We start from the raw sequence: 20,976 nt of genomic DNA, 5'->3' as shown, positions 1-20,976 counted from the left end.
GTGCCGTCGAGACTCGGTTCTCCAGCTACGAGTGGTCAGCATAGTGCAGTCTCCAGCTACGAGTGGCCAGCATACGAGCTCGACATGACATGGTAGCAGGCGTAGTAGTAGGGAGAGCGGTGGGAGATGCATGGCATAGTGCTTTGGGAGGGGTGGCAGTGGGGATGATGATGATTCAGATGATTTAGACGTGCCTCTGGGTAATGGTACGATATTCTATGACATCACTCAGATAGGAGGCATCTTGATGGATGCGCGGGGGAAGGACATCATGGCCTTCATGCGCTTTATAATTGCTAACAATTATAGAGATTGCTTTATCCACTTCAAAGACCAGCCAAAGAGGTTGGCTGATGAGATCCTCGCTGCTGTTTGCTCTAGGTTTCCTAACCCCCCCAATCGCCAGTTCACAGATAAATGGGCCAAGTCAAAGATTGTTACGATACTTGGCAATAAAAGATCTTCGCTTAAGAGGCAGGCACTAGCGGAGCTTGCCAGGCTCGAGGGAGGTCAACCACCAAGGGGCCCGCCCCACACCGCTCACAAGTGTGAGTGGAAGAAAGCAATGAAGTCAGCAAGGGAGGACCCCAGTCTGCAGCACGTGGAGGCATGAAGGATCCAGATGGAGGAATATGGAAGCACACATTTTGGAGCAGGGGGTGTTGAATCATGGGAGGCCCAATTCGTAAGTATCGATCTCAAATTATATTGCTTATGTAGTTTATTAGGAGGTTGTTTCTTTGTACTAATCCCTCCACAAAGTGTGTCGCCTTGCAGCTTGAGATCGTGGGCAGATACCCTACTCCTGTGGAGACAGCCTACCACTGCCACCATCGCAGAGGAGATACATGGAGGCACTTCTATGATGATGGGTTGATTACTGAGGAGCAGTATACCCAGGCTACTGGAGCGGCCCCCGAGGTATTTGAAAGTAATTAAATAATGCCAAAATCATAAGTAAAGATTTGATTTTTCATACATTGATATATATTGTCCCTTGTTTACAGGCCCATGCACAAGACGACGAGGAAGACGAGGAAGGAGGCATAGAAGGGAGTGCAGAAGGGAGCACAGAAGGGAGCGTGGAAGGTAGCGAGGATTAGTTGTAGAAGTAGTGCTAGCTACTCTTTTTTGTACTTAAAGCCACTAGCTTGGCTTCGTGCCTCTTGTATATACACTCCTCTTATTTTTTGTACTTGAAGCCACATGACGTGGCTTAGCTTCCTTATTTTTTGTACTTGAAGCCACATGACGTGGCTTAGCTTCGTGCTATATGTATATACAAGCACTTTTTGAGCTTTCAATTTTATTGTGTTTTGGACTTGCAATGTTTTATTTGGAATTGTAATTAAAATGCAGTTGGCTATAAGAATTGAATTACACAATGTGGGTATGGGATTCTTGTAACTATATAGCATACACAACATTTTTTAAAAAATATATTATAAAGCGCGTCTATCAGTGCGTCTATAAACGCGTCTATATACGCGTCTGTCTGTTCGACAAGCATTTATATTTGTGTCTATAAACACATTTATAAGCGCGTCTATTTAAGCATCTACATGCACGTCTATATGTACATGTGTCTGATATATAGATGCATTGGTAGACGTGGGTCTCTAGATGCAAAAATAGACATGCAAATAGATGTGCCTGTAAGTTTTTTATTTAGTTCAGTAAATGCGTCTGTGTGCGCATCTATGGGTGCTTTGTCTTGTTGTGAATTGACTATTACCCTGCATGTTATTAGTACAAGTTACATTCATACTAAGAATTCATACTTGTAAATATTTTACTTACTCTAAATAGCTTACGTACATACTTTAAGTAGCTTGCACTATTTTGTATTCATACATGGAGTATAGTTATGAATATCATACATACTTTTAGTAGCATGAATACTATATGCACTATATTTGTATGCATACATGGAGTATACTTGTAAATAACATGCATATGTTCAATATCTTGAATACTAGATGCACTATATTTGTATGCACATGCTTTAATCTCACATGCACTAAGGCTTGTGCAAAGTATCATACCCATTGGATACCATTTTCACGGTTGTATGCATGGAGTATACTTGTGAATATCATACATACTTTTACTACCTTGAATACTATATGCCCACATGAGAATACTATGAGTACATGAGTGCATCTTGGAATACTATGTACACAATGAATATTATGTACATTTTGGGCACTATAGTATTAGTACTATGAACACTGCTTAATATGTTTGATTACACTAGTAGTATTGTGATAATGATTCCATACTACATAGTAGTTGTGAATAGTATCAAATAGCTCTATTTCTATTCACACATATTGAAGTACTGTGAGCTCTATCCACAATGCTAGTATTATAGTATTGTGTTAAAACTATGACAGTAGTAGTGTAAATACTAACTAATAGAATTATTGCAACACTTTGAATACTAACTTTAGTACTTGTGTTCTTGCAAGTTCTCCAAATCTTTTATTGATATATTTTGTGTCTATAAATCCTTACAAAGTCTACAAGAAGTCTATATTAAGAAAGAGAACTTCACCTGAGAAAGTGGATAGGAGCGCTTCACTTGCTTCAAACATGTGAGATGAAACCATGACATCAATTGACTTAGTCAATCTAGGAAGTTTTCAACAGGTAATGGGATGCCACGGTACTGGTGAAGTGGGAGCTATTGTTGGTGGCGATGGTGGTAATTGTGATACACCTTTGGATGAGGAGGACGCTCTAAGAAAGATAATGAAGTAGACCATGAAAGCAAAGAACTCTTTGTAGTGTTTGAATGTTTGACCAAGCAACAACAATCCAAAACAAACAACAAGCAAGGGAGAGAAGAAGCTAGCTACACCTATGCAAAAATCACTGAGGAATGTATGTAGGCCAGTAAGACTCAAGGGTGATGACCCTAGGCCTTCTCCATGTAAGTTTTTAGGAAGGGTTTCTCACATGGAAAAGGCAAAGAAAAAGCTGTTGATTAAGGATAAGACAGCCAAGGGTGTAGGAGCTTGTAAATTTGAACCTCATTTGAACATGTAGGTTGTGTCTTAGAAAAGAATGAATGGACAATTGTGGATAGACATCATGAGTGATACTTGCTTTTTTTAATTTGTAGTGAAACCACTTTCTTTTTTTAATGTCTTCTAGGACTGAGTAGTGTGGGCTAACTTGGGGGTGTGTCAAGATAATCTATTCTTATTCTTTATTGGTTTTAGCCACCAAAAATAACAACCAAGATGCCTTGCAAGGGGGGTGGGGTGGGGGTTCATGGCTCTATTTCATGCTACCCTACATAGTACAGTGTAAGTAGAATCAACAACTAGCAATAGCCCAACTGAGATTTGAGAGCACTCCCTTGCTGCAAAGACTATAGAAGGAGAAGAAGGAGGGGAAAAACATGCAAAGGACCAAGAAACTAACTCAGTAAGAGAGTGCAAGTAGAGGCATAGAAATTTGGAGATTTTGAGGGTTGAATGCATTTTCATGAATCAACAAGGGACAATTTAAGCATCGAGTGTAGTGAATTTGTTAGAGTGAGGAGGGCTATGGTGAGGTGATTCTAAGATTGGCCGAACGAGGGCCAAAAGTAGCATGAGGAATAGCACATTTTGTGTCTTTTGAGAGAGAGAGAGAGAGAGAGAGAGAAAGAGATGTGTAGCAATGCTAAGTTGTAACATGAAAAGCATTGAAATATTTATAAACAAGAGTACATGAGTGTGCAAAGGCACTACCTCCTAGTTTAGATGCAGAGAAAAAAGAAAATGTTATGAAGTGGGATTTTTAAGGCAATTTTAGCCCCTATTTGTAGGATGATCTCTATAAAAAGTTAAATTTTTTTTTTAATTACACATGAAAATTCACAAAGGAGAATCCAATCCTCCACTATAGCACTGCCTTCTTAGAGGCAATGCTAACAAAATGTGAAATTTTCTCTCTTAAACTCGGGGGGGTCACTCATCATATGTAACTATATCATGTGAGTTCAACAAAAGGATATTTTTTATTTCTAAAATTTACAAAAATAAATATACATAAGGGACTATTTCAAATAGTTTTGAAAAAAATTTACAGGTTTGTATAGAAAAGGGGTACATTTTATTAATGAAAAATTTACAGATAAGGTATTTTAGAAATAGGCCTTGAACGCACGTGATATAGAGGGTTTATACATAGTGATCCCCCTGAGCTCTTAAAATTGAAGACATTCTACCTTGAGACCTGGAGGAGTGGATCTCTAACCCATCGTCGAGGGGTCATGTTACTTGTACGTTTATATAGTTCACATTTGAGGCTGTTCTATAGATAGCCTGGGCACATGCGTGTCAGAGATAGCTTTCTATCCAATATGTTATCTATTGAAGGCAATCAGAAATACGGGCACATGCATGCCAGAAATTGGTCAGACCATATCGGATTTACGGGCACATGATCCGATAGTGATCCGACAGGCAACCACTACTGAAAAACCTACTAGAGTTACGAACACATGCTCATTGAGAGATCCATTAGGTTAGGGATTTTGCATTGGATCTGATTGGGAAGCTATGAATTGTCATCCCTGAAATTTGAAGCCTTCAAAGAGCTTCAAAGCCCTCTAGGCATTCTAGGAAAGGTTAATGAAACAAGGTGGAGGGTCCATTGAGGCCCTGCTTTGAGGAGGGTGGAGCCGTTCTAAGGTAAGTGGAAGGTGTATGGATTAGTTTGTTTTAGGTTTGGTTTTGTTTGGAATTAGTGGTTGGGTTTTGTTTTTGGTTTTCTTATGTGAAGGTTGTTTGAGGTAGTTAGTTATTGACAAGGATGTAGACCATCGAATGGTCTGACCAATATGGATACACAGATCTGCTATCATTTTTTTTGTCAAGTATGTTAGTCCAAATGTGATCTAGATGTGACTCATATATTGATGGCATTGAAGGGTGTTGAAAGTGACGAAAGTGTTCATAATGTTTTGCAATGTTTGTGTTTTTTTTGTTTGTTGAAGCATATCAATGTTGAAGTCTCCTATGAGAATTGTCTTTTGTGTGTCAGTAGTTGTTGATAATTTTTTGTGGAGCAATTGAAATAATTTTTTGTGTTTTCAGATGGTGGTTTGTATATGTTTACAATGTCATATGTTTCTTGTTTTATTTTGATTTTAGATGTTGTAATTTCAATTCCATGTAGCGATATTTTGTCTAAATTTTCAATGTTAATGTTTTTTCGGACCAGGGTGCAACTATTGTCATTATTTATATATTGGAAGTCAGACGTTAGATATGGTTGGCAGTGTTTGGTGTTTGTTTCTTGCAAACATATAATATCGGAATTGATTAGTGACTCTGTGACTTGTATATCATCTTTGTATTTATGTAATAACCTAGTGTTTAATGATTGTATCAGTATAGTTGTGTTTGTGTGTTGGTGGATTTTGTTGTTTAATGTTTCCCATTTTGATTGAGTCGTTAGTCTTTTCATTTCTTTGTGAACATCTTTGTCTACGAGAAGGTGTTGTTGTTGGAGTGGTTGAAGTAAGTAAAGGTTATCTATATTTTTTACATGTGAAAGTGCTATGTATGCAAGGCTGTGTGTGCAGATTACTACTAGTGAGAAAGCTAACTTATCCATTGTCAAACCTTATGCCCTGTGTATTGTTCTATCAGCAGCTGCTTGGATCCAGAATTGTTGTCGAGTAAGGATACTTGTTTTGGAAAGGCCAATTTGTATTTCCCTTGTAACTCGGAATATGGGTATCCATTTGTGATTGATGTTTGCAGTGTATGCACAATAGTTGTTTCGATGGGTTTCATTCCCAATTTTTGGGCTTTAAAATTGAATCTAGATGATGTCTTAATATTGTCGTAGACGGACATGCTCATAAAAACTCCATCTACACCATTAACTAATCCATCTTGTTGGTTGATGTTCCCTGCACATAATTCAACCAGCATTCCTTCTTTGATCTGTAAAGTCGTTCGTAGTCCATCTGTTGCTTTAGGGTTTTCTAAAATTTTAGATGAGATGTGAATGTCATTTTTGAATGTATCTATTGCTCTAATATTATATTCTTTACTTATTATTTGATGGAATACTTTGTCGTTGTGTTTATTTGTTTCAAGGTTAGTATAATAAAGGTGAGGTAAAGTATGTTCTTTGGGTGGCTCACGAAGGCAACATCAGTTTATGTATTGTATTTACTCATTTGTATGTGTGCAATTTCTGAAAGAGTTCAGTGTTTGTATGAATTCAATATTGTTTTGGCGCATTGTTTTTTTAAGCCCATAGCATCTTGGCTTTGTGATCCAGTATGTATTTGCCATCGTCTGCAATGAGTCTTATTCTGATTTGAATACCCAACTGTCTTTTACTGGATTTGCTTTATATAAATCTCCACAATAGATGACGTCAACATTTCCAAAGTATTCTGAATGGTTCCTTTTGAATGTTCTCATGCGAAGGTCTGAAAAATCCAATATGCGTCTTCCTAGACTAGTGAGATTTCATCAAAGACAATAAGTTGTAGTTGTTCATAAAGACGGATTAGTATGTCAAGCTTCTCTCTTGAGAGAGAGGTTAAGTTTTTTGTTTGTAATGGTAAATATAATCTGTAGTGTATAGTGAGACCAATTATGTTGTAGGCTACTTTCCCTATATAAGCTAGCATTAATACATGTAATAGCTCATAATCTACATTGGAAATGGTTCGGTTATAAAATCAAAGTAAACCCTAGACTATAAGCAAAAGAAGATATGTTTTACTTGTGCCAGATCCACCAATGAGGAATAAATGAATTTTTTCTATTGGATAAATTCTTTTGTGTATCATAATATCATCGAGTAGTTCTCTTTGTTTGTTGTTTAAGGTCCAAATCATCTTGAAGTACTTGTCATTGTGCATAAGGATTTGTTTCTTAACTGGAATAATAAAGGTGTCGATTGTTTTTTTCTTATCTGTAATTCACATGTCAGATGCGATGTCATATATAGGGAAATTATTTTGTTCGGGTTCATTGTTGTTGATATTATCAGTGTCGTGGTTATTTGTTTGTTGGAAGTTGCTTCTTTCTGTTTTCTAGTGATCGTTGCCCTCCTATGTGTATAAAGCCTTATTTCATAGTATAATGTCATGGCCAGTACTGTAGGCTTGTTGCCAAGAACCATGTATTAATAGTTCATGGTTTTCATGATGTTTACAAGGATAGTATAATAGTACTTGTTCTTGATAGTAGTTTTCTCGATCCTTGACGATGTTGAACTTGATGAATCTTATAATGCTTGGCCTGCGCCTTTTCTTAATTATGCCATTGTCATAATTATCTTCTGCTACAAATGTTGTGAGACAAATGTCATCCATGATTTTTCTTTTTGTGTATTTATTGATGATAGTATCTCATGTGATGTTGGTGGAGTCACTGGGGAGGTGCTGCAATTGTGTTTTTCGCTTGAGAATGAGTGCTCTATTTTCTTCTTTGTTTGTATTTATAAAGTAGAAACCCCTTGTCGTTCGATGTAATAATAAAGATAGAGTAATGAAAGACGCCAGTTGTGCACTCATTTCTTGTGCATGCAAAAAAGTGTTTCCCATCTTCTGTAATCTATCATATGCAAGTTTTAATTGTGTGTTGGAGGCTTTTTGTTATTGTGTCATCCATTTTTGTAATATATGTGATGCAATATGTTATGGCAGAATATGGGTCCATGATGTATTGTATGTCCATATTTGATTGCCATAGGAAACTCATTTTTGGATTAAAAGCGGTTGTGAAAAGGTCCTTTGGTTGTCTCTTCAAGAATAGTGTTGGTTTCCCTATTTGTGATCGTATTGTCAGCACATATGTTGATATGTCTATTATGATATTACCAATCCACTCAGTGAATGTGATATTTGTTTTGGTATCTATACAACATAAATGTGTAGCAATTTTTGTGTATATTGCTTTGTTAATGTGGAGATCATTGGTGTCTAAAGGGGTTAGAATCATCGTTTCATGTAAAAAAGTCTTTGGATAATGGAATCTGCAAGTGTTGGCTCTGTTTTTGTGGCATGTAGACATGTGTTTGTGGGTTTGAATGTCCCTGATTTTTTGTGGTAGTAGGTTTTTGTCGCATGTTATGTACTTATCAACAAAAGAAGTGATGTCATTATTGTCATGAACTCCGTATGTTGGTGCATTTTCTATCCATATGATTCCATACTCATGTTGGCTTCCTTTGCTTTGGAATTCCGTGACGAAGAAGTAATCGTGTATTTTTGCAAGTATTTCATCGTCTTTCGTTATTAGTTTGAGAAATCATTTTATGAGTGTAATATCTTGCATAGATTGTTTGATTATTTCTTAATAAGTCTCTTGTGTGAGCGTTTGTGTGTTGTGGTGTTATATTTTATTTGTTGTTAGTTGAGTATATGTCATATAAACAATCTGCTGAAAGTTCCCACATTATTTCGGCACATGATAATGTCATAAACAAAGACGGAGGACCTAATTGTCTCATCATTATGAATGCATCCTTCCTGAGTTTTTCTTTGTGGTTCGGAGAGTTGCGTAGGTTTTTGAAGGCCCTGTAACCAATTTTGGATTTTAAAATGGCTTCAATGTTCATGTCATTTGAAACATCTTTAGCATATGGTACTTTGTTTTGTAGTGCACCTTTGTGCAATCGTACCCAAATGGATTGCATTACTTGATTAATGAGAACCTTGATTGATTTGAAAAATAGATTAGGTTCTTTCTGAGCCAAAGAAAAGCGTAGGGAAATTTAATTCTTCACTATTCTTGTATTGAAATAAGCCCAACGGTCTATTATTTTCGCAAGGGGCTACGTAGTTGATGTCAGTTTCGTAATCTATGACCTGTTCACCTGTAATGATATTATGGATCAGAGTATCTGTATACATTTCATCAATATCATCTGGATAGGATTGTTAGTTTTTTTCCTCTTCTTCTATATTTTGTTGCGCGGACAGGATTTCTTGTAAATGTTGTGTCCATTGTTGGTTGATTTGAACGTCGTTAGATTTATAAAGTGGGGTTTGAACAAGTGTGTGTAACGCTCGCATAAGAATAGTTGGCCTGACTTTCCCAATTAAGTATGTACTTTTATATTGTAGTTTCTTTTTAATTCCAAGTATTATTGATGACTTATCATTAATAAATCTTGGTAAGGTATGTTGGATTTTACTTGTGTCAGCCATGACATTTACAATGCTACCATGGATTCCATACTGGCCACCGTGTGTCAGTTCTCTTATTTGAGTGAATGCTATTATTGGAGCAACTAATCGTTCCTCGATGTCATTAAGGATTATTACATTTGGCAACTCTGTGTTTTGCTTTATTTGGTGAGGAACAAAATACTTTTGGGATGCTATTTAGTTTTATTGCTGCCTTACATTCTCTTCAAATGCATTGTTTCTTTTCTTCGAAAGGAACATTTTGCTATCTTTTGGTCATTATCCAAGCGTGTGTGATTTCCTTTGCATATGTTGTTTGTTTTTTAAATAGCAAATGCTCACATGATAAACATTTGTCTTTTGGTGTGTCTCGAATTGTGGTAATGTATTTTTCTACTAATTTTGAAGGAGTTCCAAATGCTTTCAAGTATTTTGTGATGTTATACATTCATCTATTATGGACGCATGCTTTCGTTTGCATATTGTCATTCTTAGTTGTGAGTTTGACGCTAGTTGTAGTATAGTTGTTGTTGGTGTCTCATTATGATATTATAGTTGATTGTGTTGTTCAGTGGCTTGGTTGTTATAATCATCTTTGTGTTGTGTCGTTGAGTTTTTTTGTTTCTTTTTAATGTCCAAAATTTTACGTTTGATAATGTCACTTCGAAGACATGCTTCTGGGAATTCTTGCTTAAGATATTCATTGCATCAGTAGTAGAACTGAGTGTGTTTAGATTAATCATGTTTTCTAAAGTATGTCCCATGTCTTTGGTCTAGCGAGTATACTTTGGTGTTGTTGTTTCCATTGTACATGGGAAAACTAGCATTTCTACGGTTATTAGGTGGAGCCGTAGGTTTTGTGGCTTCTATGTATGTTCTGTTATTTTGGAAGTGCTTATGTTAATTTGGTTTTGTGAATGATGTATTTCTTACAATCTTCTTTGTATTTGTAGATGCTAGTGGTCAGAACAAATATCGGGCCAATTACAAACATTTCACTACGTTCGACTCTAGTCGAAGGTTTAAATACCAAGGTATAATCAAAATTTTCCCCATCATTCAGAGTTTTTCTATTACAAATTGAGAAGTTTGTAACCTTAATGCAATCTTCTATATTCAGTGTCTTGACAAAGTCGGCATAGTAAACCTCACCTATAGCAAAATACACCCGCCTCCTTCTTTATCAGTTAGATCTAGTTTCAAACACTTGGGGTAATTGACGTTATGTGAGGCCCAGGTGCCATACTTATTCAATACTCTACCTTCAAATATTCCATTCTTAACAGACAAGTCCACTTCATGAATGAGTAAAGCCCTCTCATTAGGCGAATACTCACTTTCGATGCTCAAATCATCCGAACACTCTATAGTTAAAGTGTGGTAAGGTGTTTCCTCTTGTGGAGATTCTAACTTGACTCATTTATCTTCTCTACAAACTACCTCATTATACATTCTCTTCACAGAGCTCTTGTCAACGGTCACCACATCAAAATTTGATGATTCCCCATCAGATTCAACAGGGACTACTGCATTGTCCTTAGTGTAGTACCTACTTGAATCTAAAAATTTTACATTTATTACAACTTCAGTATCTTGGTCTAATTAAAAAACTACACATTTTAATCCTAATGTACTTGCCATATTAAATACTTTGTATGTTATAAATTCACAATATCTGATTGAACCTCATATTTTAAAATTTCATTTACTACAAAAAGTTCAACACAAAATAGAAGCATTTAGTTATACAAATTATCAAAGATACATTCATACGATATTGTTCTTAACATACCATATTGTTCTTAACAACTACATAAAGAAAGAGCCGTATCTGTGTATAGACTACTCTTGACTATATAGATGCATGTGTGTGCTTATAAATTCGGGAAACCCTAAAGCTCTAGCATTTTCATAGTACAAAAGCTTCATTACAATCTTCTCTCCTCTTTTTTTATGGTTTAGCTTCTTCTTTATAACTGTAGTCAACTTCGATTTTGAAAATCCATTAGTATCAACAACTTTCTGTACAACTCTTGCATGTCATGTTAAAATCGTTTTAAGCAAGCCAAAATTACAATATAAGTGTTTCCTGCTTAATTTTTTCTACACTAGAGAAGTACATAGTTTGTAAAAGCTTATAGTTTATTTTAGGATTAAAAAACCACTACAAAAAGTTCTACGACTAAATGTTACTCAAACTTTAGAATTAATTTGTAGCTATAGTGAACTATTTTACAAAAATTAGGAGTTATGTATAATGATTTATATGCAAATGTGTATAGCTGATAGTAGCTTTCTATTGGAGTAGAATATTGAAAAAAGCTTTCTATTGGAGTGAAATGTTCAAAAAAAAATTAAAAATTACAAGTAATTCATACTTAGTTACATATAAACTAATCAAGCTTAAGTCTAATTAGCAAATAGTACTTCTTGCCTCAATGGGAAATACGTCTACTCCAAGATGTCTATGATTCTTTCTTAGAAAGTGAAAAAAAAAACAATTATTGACGTACCTAAGGGTATACAACTTTGTTTGGAATTGTTAATTCTTGTTAATTGAGTTTTTAATTGATAATTTCACACATCTTGTTAATAAGACTAATACTATGTAAGGTAGTAATCATTTACATTTAGTATGTCGAGCAACAGGTGTAGGTAAAAATAGAGGGTACAAATATGTGCAATAGTGCTCACTTGCTGCAAATATTTAAAAAAATCGCCAATTAAAAAAACGAAACCATAACATCTATTGTAATAAAATTAAAAAAAAACATTTATCGCAACATCATTTAAAAAATAAAAAAATAGACTATTTTAGCATTGCAAAACTAATTAATATAATCATGTTTACATATTTTAGCTTGAAGTTTCATTAAAGTTTAAATTGAATATACATATATCATTGTTCAAATATATTCATGCTAGATACTTCTCCTATAATAATGGAAAAAAAGAACTAGATTTGCATTACAAAAGTAATTAACGACACTTGTGCTTCAATAATCTGCTTTAATTTGATTTCATTAAGAACTTGCTGATACATATTACATTAATGAAATAATGCTTTTCAAACTACAAATGCTTTTGCCCAAAGGCAATCATTAGAGATTATGCTCTCTTTAAAGTAATTTTTTGCTACATATGAGCTACAAATCTACTACTCTACAAGAAAAACTCCAAATTTTCCATGTATTTTCTTTGAAATAAAATGTTTGGCATGAGGCAAACATGTCGGGCCTTCCATTAACAATGCCTTCCAAACATGTCGAAAGACATAGCCACACTCATACAAGCAACACAACACAACAAGACGTAACGAACAAGACAATGTCCTTTGTCTTTCCAGGCGAAGGACTTGCACAAACTTTCGACAAAAATGAACGACCCGAAAACAGCAGCCATCCCTCCATTAAAACGAATCATTTTCACAATAATACACAAATCCTACACTTAAAACCTTCATATTTACTGGGAACCGCTTTCAATCACAAACGACTTCATTCACACCTCACACATTACAGCATAGCATAGCTCAAGGAAAGGCCCTTTTCTCTACCCTTGGCATCCCATGTTTATACATAAATATATGTATGTATCATGTATTTACTTACTTTTGAATATGTATGTACCATGTATTTAACGTACTTTTGAATAATCGAGGAAAACGCACGGAAAAACGTATTGCTCTCCGCATCGTTCGTAATATCTCGACGGGAACGGAGGAAGAGAAGAAGAAACAATAAGCCACGACAGCAGGCTCAGTCATGCAACATTTTTACTTACTTTTGAATAGGCATTCAAATTTCAGGGCTCGAGTAGTTGTGCTTCTATGAAGCAAGAAACGTAATAGAATTCCTGCACAAACAACCGAATAATAAGAGAGAGCGTGCAAGGGCTTTCGACATGATCTCTTCAAGGAAACGGAAAGAGCGTCAGAGGCGGCTGGAGGCCCTGAATCAAGAGCGGACGGAGGTCTGCACCCTTCTTCGCAGCAAAGAAGCTACACTGCAGGAGGAAAGAAATTTATGGCTGGGATTGATTTCTGACCTGCGTCGGCAAAGAATTAAGAATTCAGATGTGCTGTCCGAACTATGCAGTGCTGAGACGTCACGGCACCGTGAGCAATTGCAAGAACTCAACACTCTCATCTCTAAGCTTGAAGCCGATATCTCTGAACTTAAAGCCGATATCTCTCAACTTAAAGCCGATGTAGCAGTTCTCGACGCACAGATTTTAGCGATAGAAGCAGAGATCGAAACGTTGCCGGACTTGAATGAAGCAGGTTTCAACACCTATCTTTCTAGCATGTAGTGTTTATCGAATCTTTTTAATGGATTTCCACTCTTTTTATCCCTGCAATTTATGACGGATTTCCACACTGCAGATTACTTCACTCTGATCAGAAAGCTCGGGCCACCCTCCTCTTTGCAGAAGGCTAGGAACTGGCGAAAAGCACAAGAAGTGCCTGTATATTTATGTCACTGCCCTCCAGAAGCAGAGCCCCCTCTTCCCCTCACCTTAGTGCACCCTGCATTTGCAACATTCGTTGACAGATTCAACAACACCTCAACAGTCGAGTTCGGTGATGTCGAGTGCCAACTGGCTTTTGATCTATGCTCATTGGTGGCAGAGCATTATTCTCGTGAGACCGACAAAATGGAGGACATTAACCGCTTGTTTAGCAAATATCTGGGGTTGGCCATCAATCCAATAACAATTCTCGGCTACCCTACAGATGGATCTCATGTGCAGGGCACGCACCTGATTTACACGTCAGAAGAAAAGAAAGAAGAGGGGAATTCCTTATTTCAGGGGATTCATTATTATGGCTTGTTCCTCTCTAGTATGGAACAGAGATTGAGAGCAAGTACTGTTTGTCCTTGTTTTCTTGTAGAGCTGGTCGGTGTCCACATCAGGATAAGTGGACTCGCTTACTTGAACAAGGTGGCATGCCAACCATTCACTACCCTTATGCATTGTTATACCAATACCTACGACAAGACAGACATGGACTGCCTTTGCAGAGCATTCTGGGCCTTAAGACAAGGTATTTCTGAATTGAAGCAGTTCTATGGATCAAGTCCTCCACAAGTTGACAAGAGAATTCCTTACCCTCTACAGGCAAAGCCAGTTCAATTTGTTGAGAGGATTGGCACCAAACTTCTCTTTGTGGTGGAGGTGGAGCAGTCTAAGGATTTGATGTTGGTCAAGTATTGCAAGAGGTACGGGGACACCGTGCATGCCACATGGGCAGGTAATGGCCTTGCTCCTAAGCTCTTCAAATCTGAAAAAATTGCAGGTGGCTGGGTCGCCATTGAGATGGAATACCTGGCTCGTCCAGATTGGAAAACTGTACATGAGTGGGCCAAGCATTTGGATGAAACTAAAAAGTCTGAATTGATATCAGCAGTTCACAATGCATTGAAGGAGGCACATACTTGTACATGTGAGGGGATGGAAGTGGCGCATGGTGACGTGCGGGCTCCCAACATTATGGCGAGATTAGTGGAAGATTCTTTTGAGATCAAGTTTTTGGATTTTGATTGGGCTGGCGCTGTTCAATTTACAATATATCCTTCCTTCATAAATACGGATCTGCGTTGGCATAAAGATGTGGGAACCGGGAAGCCCTTACAGCAGGACCATGATTTGTGGTGGGCAGACAAGTGGACCGAGGTAGACACTAATATTTTATTTTGACGATATCACGAAAACATTGGGTTACTCCTTTTTTTTAAAAAGAAACGTTGTTGGGTGAGACTTTTTGTGTTGTGTGAGCAGGCAGAAGCAGAGGAACTGCAGGGGAACTGCCTGCTGCCAGCCTAGCGGTGTACCTATCAATGGTATCATCAGGCTTCCTTTTCAGCTTGTAGACCCATTTTGTTCCAATAGTCCCCCTGGCTCGTCCAGATTGGAAAACTGTACATGAGTGGGCCAAGCATTTGGATGAAACTAAAAAGTCTGAATTGCGATCAGCAGTTCACAATGCATTGAAGGAGGCACATACTTGTACATGTGAGGGGATGGAAGTGGCGCATGGTGACGTGCGGGCTCCCAACATCATGGCGAGATTAGTGGAAGATTCTTTTGAGATCAAGTTTTTGGATTTTGATTGGGCTGGCGCTGTTCAATTTACAATATATCCTTCCTTCATAAATACGGATCTGCGTTGGCATAAAGATGTGGGAACCGGGAAGCCCTTACAGCAGGACCATGATTTGTGGTGGGCAGACAAGTGGACCGAGGTAGACACTAATATTTTATTTTGACGATATCACGAAAACATTGGGTTACTCCTTTTTTTAAAAAAGAAACGTTGTTGGGTGAGACTTTTTGTGTTCTGTGTGAGCAGGCAGAAGCAGAGGAACTGCAGGGGAACTGCCTGCTGCCAGCCTAGCGGTGTACCTATCAATGGTATCATCAGGCTTCCTTTTCAGCTTGTAGACCCATTTTGTTCCAATAGCCCTCTTCTTTGGAGGCAAGTTTACCACATCTGAGGTATTATCTCCGCGAGTCTTTAGAAACCCAATATAGCTGCTTATTCTTGGGCACTGATGACGACATAAGCCTTGCTTTGCTTACTAAGTATGTCTACCTTTTGTTTTTTGTTAGCTCATTTTTCCTCTTTAGTTTTCTTTTTGCTTTGTAGAACTTTGGTTTTTAGAAACAAAAATCTGAATTTGTAAGAGCAGATATATTCTAGTCTTACAAATGTACATATATTATTTTCTGAATGGAGCTCAACTCATCCTGCATGGCCTGCATCCAATGCACATTATCACATGCAGTCTCAAAGCAGTAAGACTCTTCGTCATCGATGAGGGTACCCATCCTAGCTGACTCTAAAAACTGTGACCCCTCTGCCTCAGCTGTATCTGTGCGAGTCCTGCCAAATAAAGGAGCAAAAACCTACTCTTCTGGAGAGTTTGGACCAGCCAATAAGGCACAGCCCATGCTTCGTCAGAGCTGAATCTTCCCTTGCAACTACATCATGCACATCTTGCGTATCCACATGCTTAGCATCTGCACTTGTACCTGCTGCTGCAAATTTAGGATTTGAGCAGGCATATCAGCCCCTGCATCCAAGGCTCTTGCATATTTTGTGATGATGTCGTCAAAGAAGATGTCAGTGCTATTTGGCTGCAACAACTCTAGTTGTGCCGTGTGCTTTAGTAGGAGTGTCTTGTCTTCAATTGGATTTGTGTTTATGCATATGAATTCTCTTATCGCGTTAGTGAGTGGGAGCAAAAGGCATAGGTAAACTGCTTGTTGTGCACTGATATGTTGCGTATTCAAAATTGTGTTGCCGACTTCATGGATACATTCCTCTGTAGCTCCATGTCTTTGAAACTTTGGGCCATCGTTGTCTTCACAGCGTTGTTTGTTTCTTTGTCAATCTTTGTTATGTACGATGTGCAGTAAGATGTTGCTCCGTGAGGATTTAAAATGAAATGAATATCAATGTTTGCTCCCCAAAGTCTTGTCAAAGTAGGGTTGAAATTGCTTGTGTAGACATCCTTTGGGTCTGTTTTCATGAATTTTTTTGCTTGCGAACTGCGAGTTCGTATTCTTCTTCAGACATTGAAATTGTGTGAAGGAACGCATTGAACGTCAATATAGGAATTAAGGTCTTGCAAAGCTCTTGTGATCTTTGCAAAGTTTCCTTTATGTATGGTCTTGATCATTTCATCTGGCAAAGGCCTCAAAACACGTGTTTGTCGCATAGGTGGTTTTGGAAATCCAAATTTACAGTCTGTGTGTTTTTTTTTGCATGTTTGTCTATGTTTTTGGGTTTTGCAAATCACTTTGTTTGATGTCGAGTTTGGCGTTGTTCCCTCGGCCATATGCGCAAGACGTAATAGTTGGCCCTGCGTTGCTTGCATGGAACTTTGTGGATCTCCATCGGACAGTTTCGGATATCATCACACCGCCTCTGCATAGAGAGTGGCAGAGCAGAGGGGATCCCTATGGAGCATAGCATATGCACATTGTGCGATTGTTAGGAGGTTGAGTCGCAGGAGCATTTTATTTTCAGGTGCCCAGTGTACTACGAGATCTGAGGTCGCTACCACTATCTCTTCAGAGACGGCCTCGGGCCCCTTTCCAGATTCCTCGCCTACCCAGATCGGAGATGCCTTGCGGCCTTCATTCACGAGGGGGTCCGACACATAGGGTACTTACTCAAGCGACGGGGCTTGGCCACACCACCAGATACCTCTCAGAGCAGGATCACAGAGTTCTTCCCATCGAGTGATATTGATCGTCCAGTCTCTAGCCATAACATGATAGAGATCTTGACCTGACGATCGTAGCACGACACACGAGGCATCGAGGAGACACTTTGGGAGACCTCTCGTCCATTGTTTAGACCCGGGACATGTCCCACGGGAGTCACGGTGGCTTTGGTTTTGCGTCGAGCCTTCTCGAAGAGACTGAGACGCACGGCACCCCTTGACAGACGCCAACGTCCCATCACCGGTCACGCACCAGCGAGGGCGACATGACATATGGAGGATTCGGCTCCGCTCTGCTCCAGTCTTTTTCCTTTTCATTGTCACACCCATATGTATTTGACTATGTATGATCAAACTTAGGACTCAGCACGGGTGATGATGCTCGTTTAGTAGCTCCACGCTTACTGTGGTTTGTATCAGGTTTTCTTTCAGTCTCATAGACCCATCGGTCTTCCGAAGACTCTAATAAAATTTCTTTTTTTCTTATGTAGGGTTACATTCCTTTTTTGGTTATTATACCTACATAGGGGTGTATATTCACACACTCATGTGGGCACACATGTACACGGGATGTACACACATACACATGCACTCACTACATATATGCATGCACACGCTTATGCAACACACATACACATATATATACATGCAAGACGAACATATACGAATGCTTGAGAGAGTCTTTTTTGCATGCAATATGTGACATTCCACATAAATCAAGCATGAGTGGGGTGTGAGATATACATATGGCCATGTGTAAGATAACAATACGAATATAGAATTTGTGTGAGTAGGAAAAGTTATAGAAAGTGTGTGCATACATATGCTTAATAAGATGCATGTGTGTGAATATTAGAGAGAGAGAGAGATAGATTTTGTTTGAGTGGTTGTGCATATACACAAGAAAGAGGAGGAGAAGACAACTTTAACCTCATAAAGACATTCACTTTGGGGCAATCAGCTAAACTATAGCACTAGGTGTGGGTCCCCAGTCATCTCATCTTCATTGACATTCGATATGCTTATACATTGTTTTGGTTCTCTTTCGGTAGGTTGCTTGACTCCTTAGTTCTCCACTCCCTCCTCTTCCTTGAATGAGTCGAAAGGATCTTGGACGAGCAACAAGCAACATTAAGAGATCGATTATAGAATCTTGGACGAGATCAAATAGAACAGAATCTTGGATGGGAGCAGTAGCATATCAACGATGGTTTATTTCATAGTTAGGGGAAACGGAAACGGGGAAACGGGAAACGGAAACGTTTCGGGATTTCTGGGAGGGCTGAAACGGGGAAACGCCACGTCAGCAAGGGAGGGGAGTAGATGATGATGGAGGGCTGAAGCAGGCTGCAGGAGAGAAAGGAGAGGAAAGGAGTGAATGGGGCTGAAGGAGGGCTGGAAAACCTTGAGGATGGAGAGAGTATGAGGCTGAAGGAGTGGAAGGAGCCTGGAGACCAAAATCAAAAGCAAAAAGACAAAAAATGTGATTTTGGAGACCTAGCAGCCTGTGTTGTCTGAAACGGCACGTTTCAGGGCTTTGAAACGCGTTTCAGACTGGCTCAAACGTTTCAGCCAGTCGTTTCAGGGTCCTGAAACGTTTCAGACTCTGAAACGCGTTTCAGGAAACGGGGCTTCTCTGAAACGGCGTTTCAGGCGGCCTAGCTGGGCTCTGAAACGCGTTTCAGCGTAACTGTGGTTTATTTTATGAGATTAACCCACAACGACTTGTTTATGTGGCTAGAGACGCGAATCATCCTCCAAAAAATGGGCCAAAGACCTCCTAAGATGAGGAGCATATGGACCCATCAAAGAAGCAGAGAAAAGACTCAGATCGATTGCCACTACGGGACTAGACATGCTACTCATCTCCGAGGTTCTAGATAAAAATACTCTCTCCAAGGGACTCGACATAAATGCTTCCTCAAGCGGTCCAAAGAGAGAAGTGGATTCCACACGGCTAAAGGCTTGATTGAGTCCTTTTAGTACTGACTTGAGCGGAAGAAGGTGATGGAAAAAATGTTACTCCTTCAAATTAAAGGAAAGCTTGCAAGGAATTTTTATATGTGTGTGTATGTGAGAGAGTGAGAGAGAGAGGGGGGGGGGGATTTGTCATGCTCAAGGATAAGGGGTGAAATTTACCCACATTATGAGTACATCAAGCTCATCTCCTACAAAAGTAACACATTCCCAATTGTAAGTGCCTCTACCATCTCACATACTACATTTTCATAAATGTTTTTCCAAACCAGGCCTTCTCTCTTCTTTATAATGCTTGACTTAGCCTAGCCTAATACTATAGGATTGTCCCCTCGAAAAGGGTACTGCTTAATCTGTGCATTCTGCGGGTTATTGGAGAGGAGAAGCCAACTTCATGGTAGACATGCTTGGGCTTGAGGGATTCACAAAGGCTTGAAAGTCAGTACCAGGAGGAGATCAAAAGAGTGACCATGTTAAACATGTTAACGTCGCCTCCTCTTGGTCCTATGTTAAAGTAGACTTTCCTTGGGATTAAAGGCCCTGCTCAATCCTTTCGGCATCCTCAAGAGTCTGCTCTTCCATTTAATTCTCATTGCAATGTGATCAAAGGTGAGACTTGCAGCGCTAGGGCCATCTTCAAATTGGTCATCAATCATCAACCATATTTGTACATGCATGTGTATCTTTGTGTGTTTGATTACACATAAAAGACTGCATTTACACACTCACAAATGCCTAGAAAATCAATACACACACCCTCCCATGTGTATGCTTGATTAATACCCCGCATACTATTATTACTTCAGTTATATTTGTACTTACTTTAAGTAGCCTCAGATACATATTTTAAGTGAAATGGCACAATAAGTAGCTTGAATTCATACTCACTTTTGTAGCTTGATACTATCAATTTTAACTATTACCCTGCATGTTGTTAGTACACATTACATTCATACTAAGAATTCATACTTGTAAATATTTTACTTACTCTAAATAGCTCACGTACATACTTTAAGTAGTGTTAGATATCAATGCTCCACTCTCATGTAACTATGCAGGAATCAGCTAACTCTACTTGTAAGCTCCCCATATGAGGAGAAGGCATTTGAGTAGCTCGGTTATCCGGTAGGTCTTGGTTTGGACACTAGATGGGGGCCATGTGTGGCCTGATTGCTGGACATCTTTAAATAGAGTTGGCACACTGCCAAGTAGGCTACATGCAAGTGCGGGAAGGCATCCCTTGACAGACCGCACTGAGGGTAGACGAAGCATTTCCCGAGGCAGCCCACTCTCGAGTTGTGGGGCTCGTTTGGAGCCTCAGATGATCCCGGATGGCTGTGGGCCAAACGGTGTCCGTAGGTCAGTTGCTCTATTTTGCGCATCGATTCTATCGTATGGTCGGTGGCCTATTTCATGACCGAACCCCAGTCGACCGTTTTGGGCGGACTGGGTCGGCCACCCAATTGAGCCTAACTGACTACGACTGGTGGCTATATAAGAGCAAGCCCATGAAGCCCATTTCATCACTGGCTACAGCAACTTGATTCCTTAGCATCCAGCCTCCATCTTTTAGTGTTTCCGGCATGCCATCGAAGCTTCTTTCAC

The 20,976-nt window shown here is 38.9% G+C and overlaps 1 protein-coding gene and 1 long non-coding RNA gene across 2 annotated transcripts; both read left to right on the top strand.

Moving 5' to 3' along the window:
- The first annotated feature begins 13,008 nt into the window (after window positions 1–13,008).
- Window positions 13,009–15,029, top strand: LOC147889581 (uncharacterized). The gene is made up of 3 exons (XM_087392088.1): window positions 13,009–13,442; window positions 13,545–14,836; window positions 14,942–15,029. Exons 1-3 carry the CDS (start codon window positions 13,064–13,066, stop codon window positions 14,984–14,986), a joined length of 1,716 nt encoding a protein of 571 aa, XP_087248214.1. The 5' UTR covers window positions 13,009–13,063; the 3' UTR covers window positions 14,987–15,029.
- Window positions 15,030–15,067: 38 nt separating this feature from the next.
- On the top strand, window positions 15,068–15,600 carry LOC147889580 (uncharacterized). The gene is made up of 2 exons (XR_015542955.1): window positions 15,068–15,405; window positions 15,513–15,600. It is a non-coding gene; the product is annotated as an uncharacterized LOC147889580 (long non-coding RNA).
- The last annotated feature ends 5,376 nt before the right edge of the window (window positions 15,601–20,976 follow it).

Source organism: Dipteris shenzhenensis, chromosome 20, assembly GCF_047967505.1.
Source record: "Dipteris shenzhenensis isolate YYH24624 ecotype China chromosome 20, Dip_SZ_1.0, whole genome shotgun sequence".
NCBI classification, from domain to species: Eukaryota; Viridiplantae; Streptophyta; class Polypodiopsida; order Gleicheniales; family Dipteridaceae; genus Dipteris; species Dipteris shenzhenensis.
Note: the sequence above shows the minus strand (reverse complement) of the source record. Positions and strands in the feature narration are given on the sequence as shown.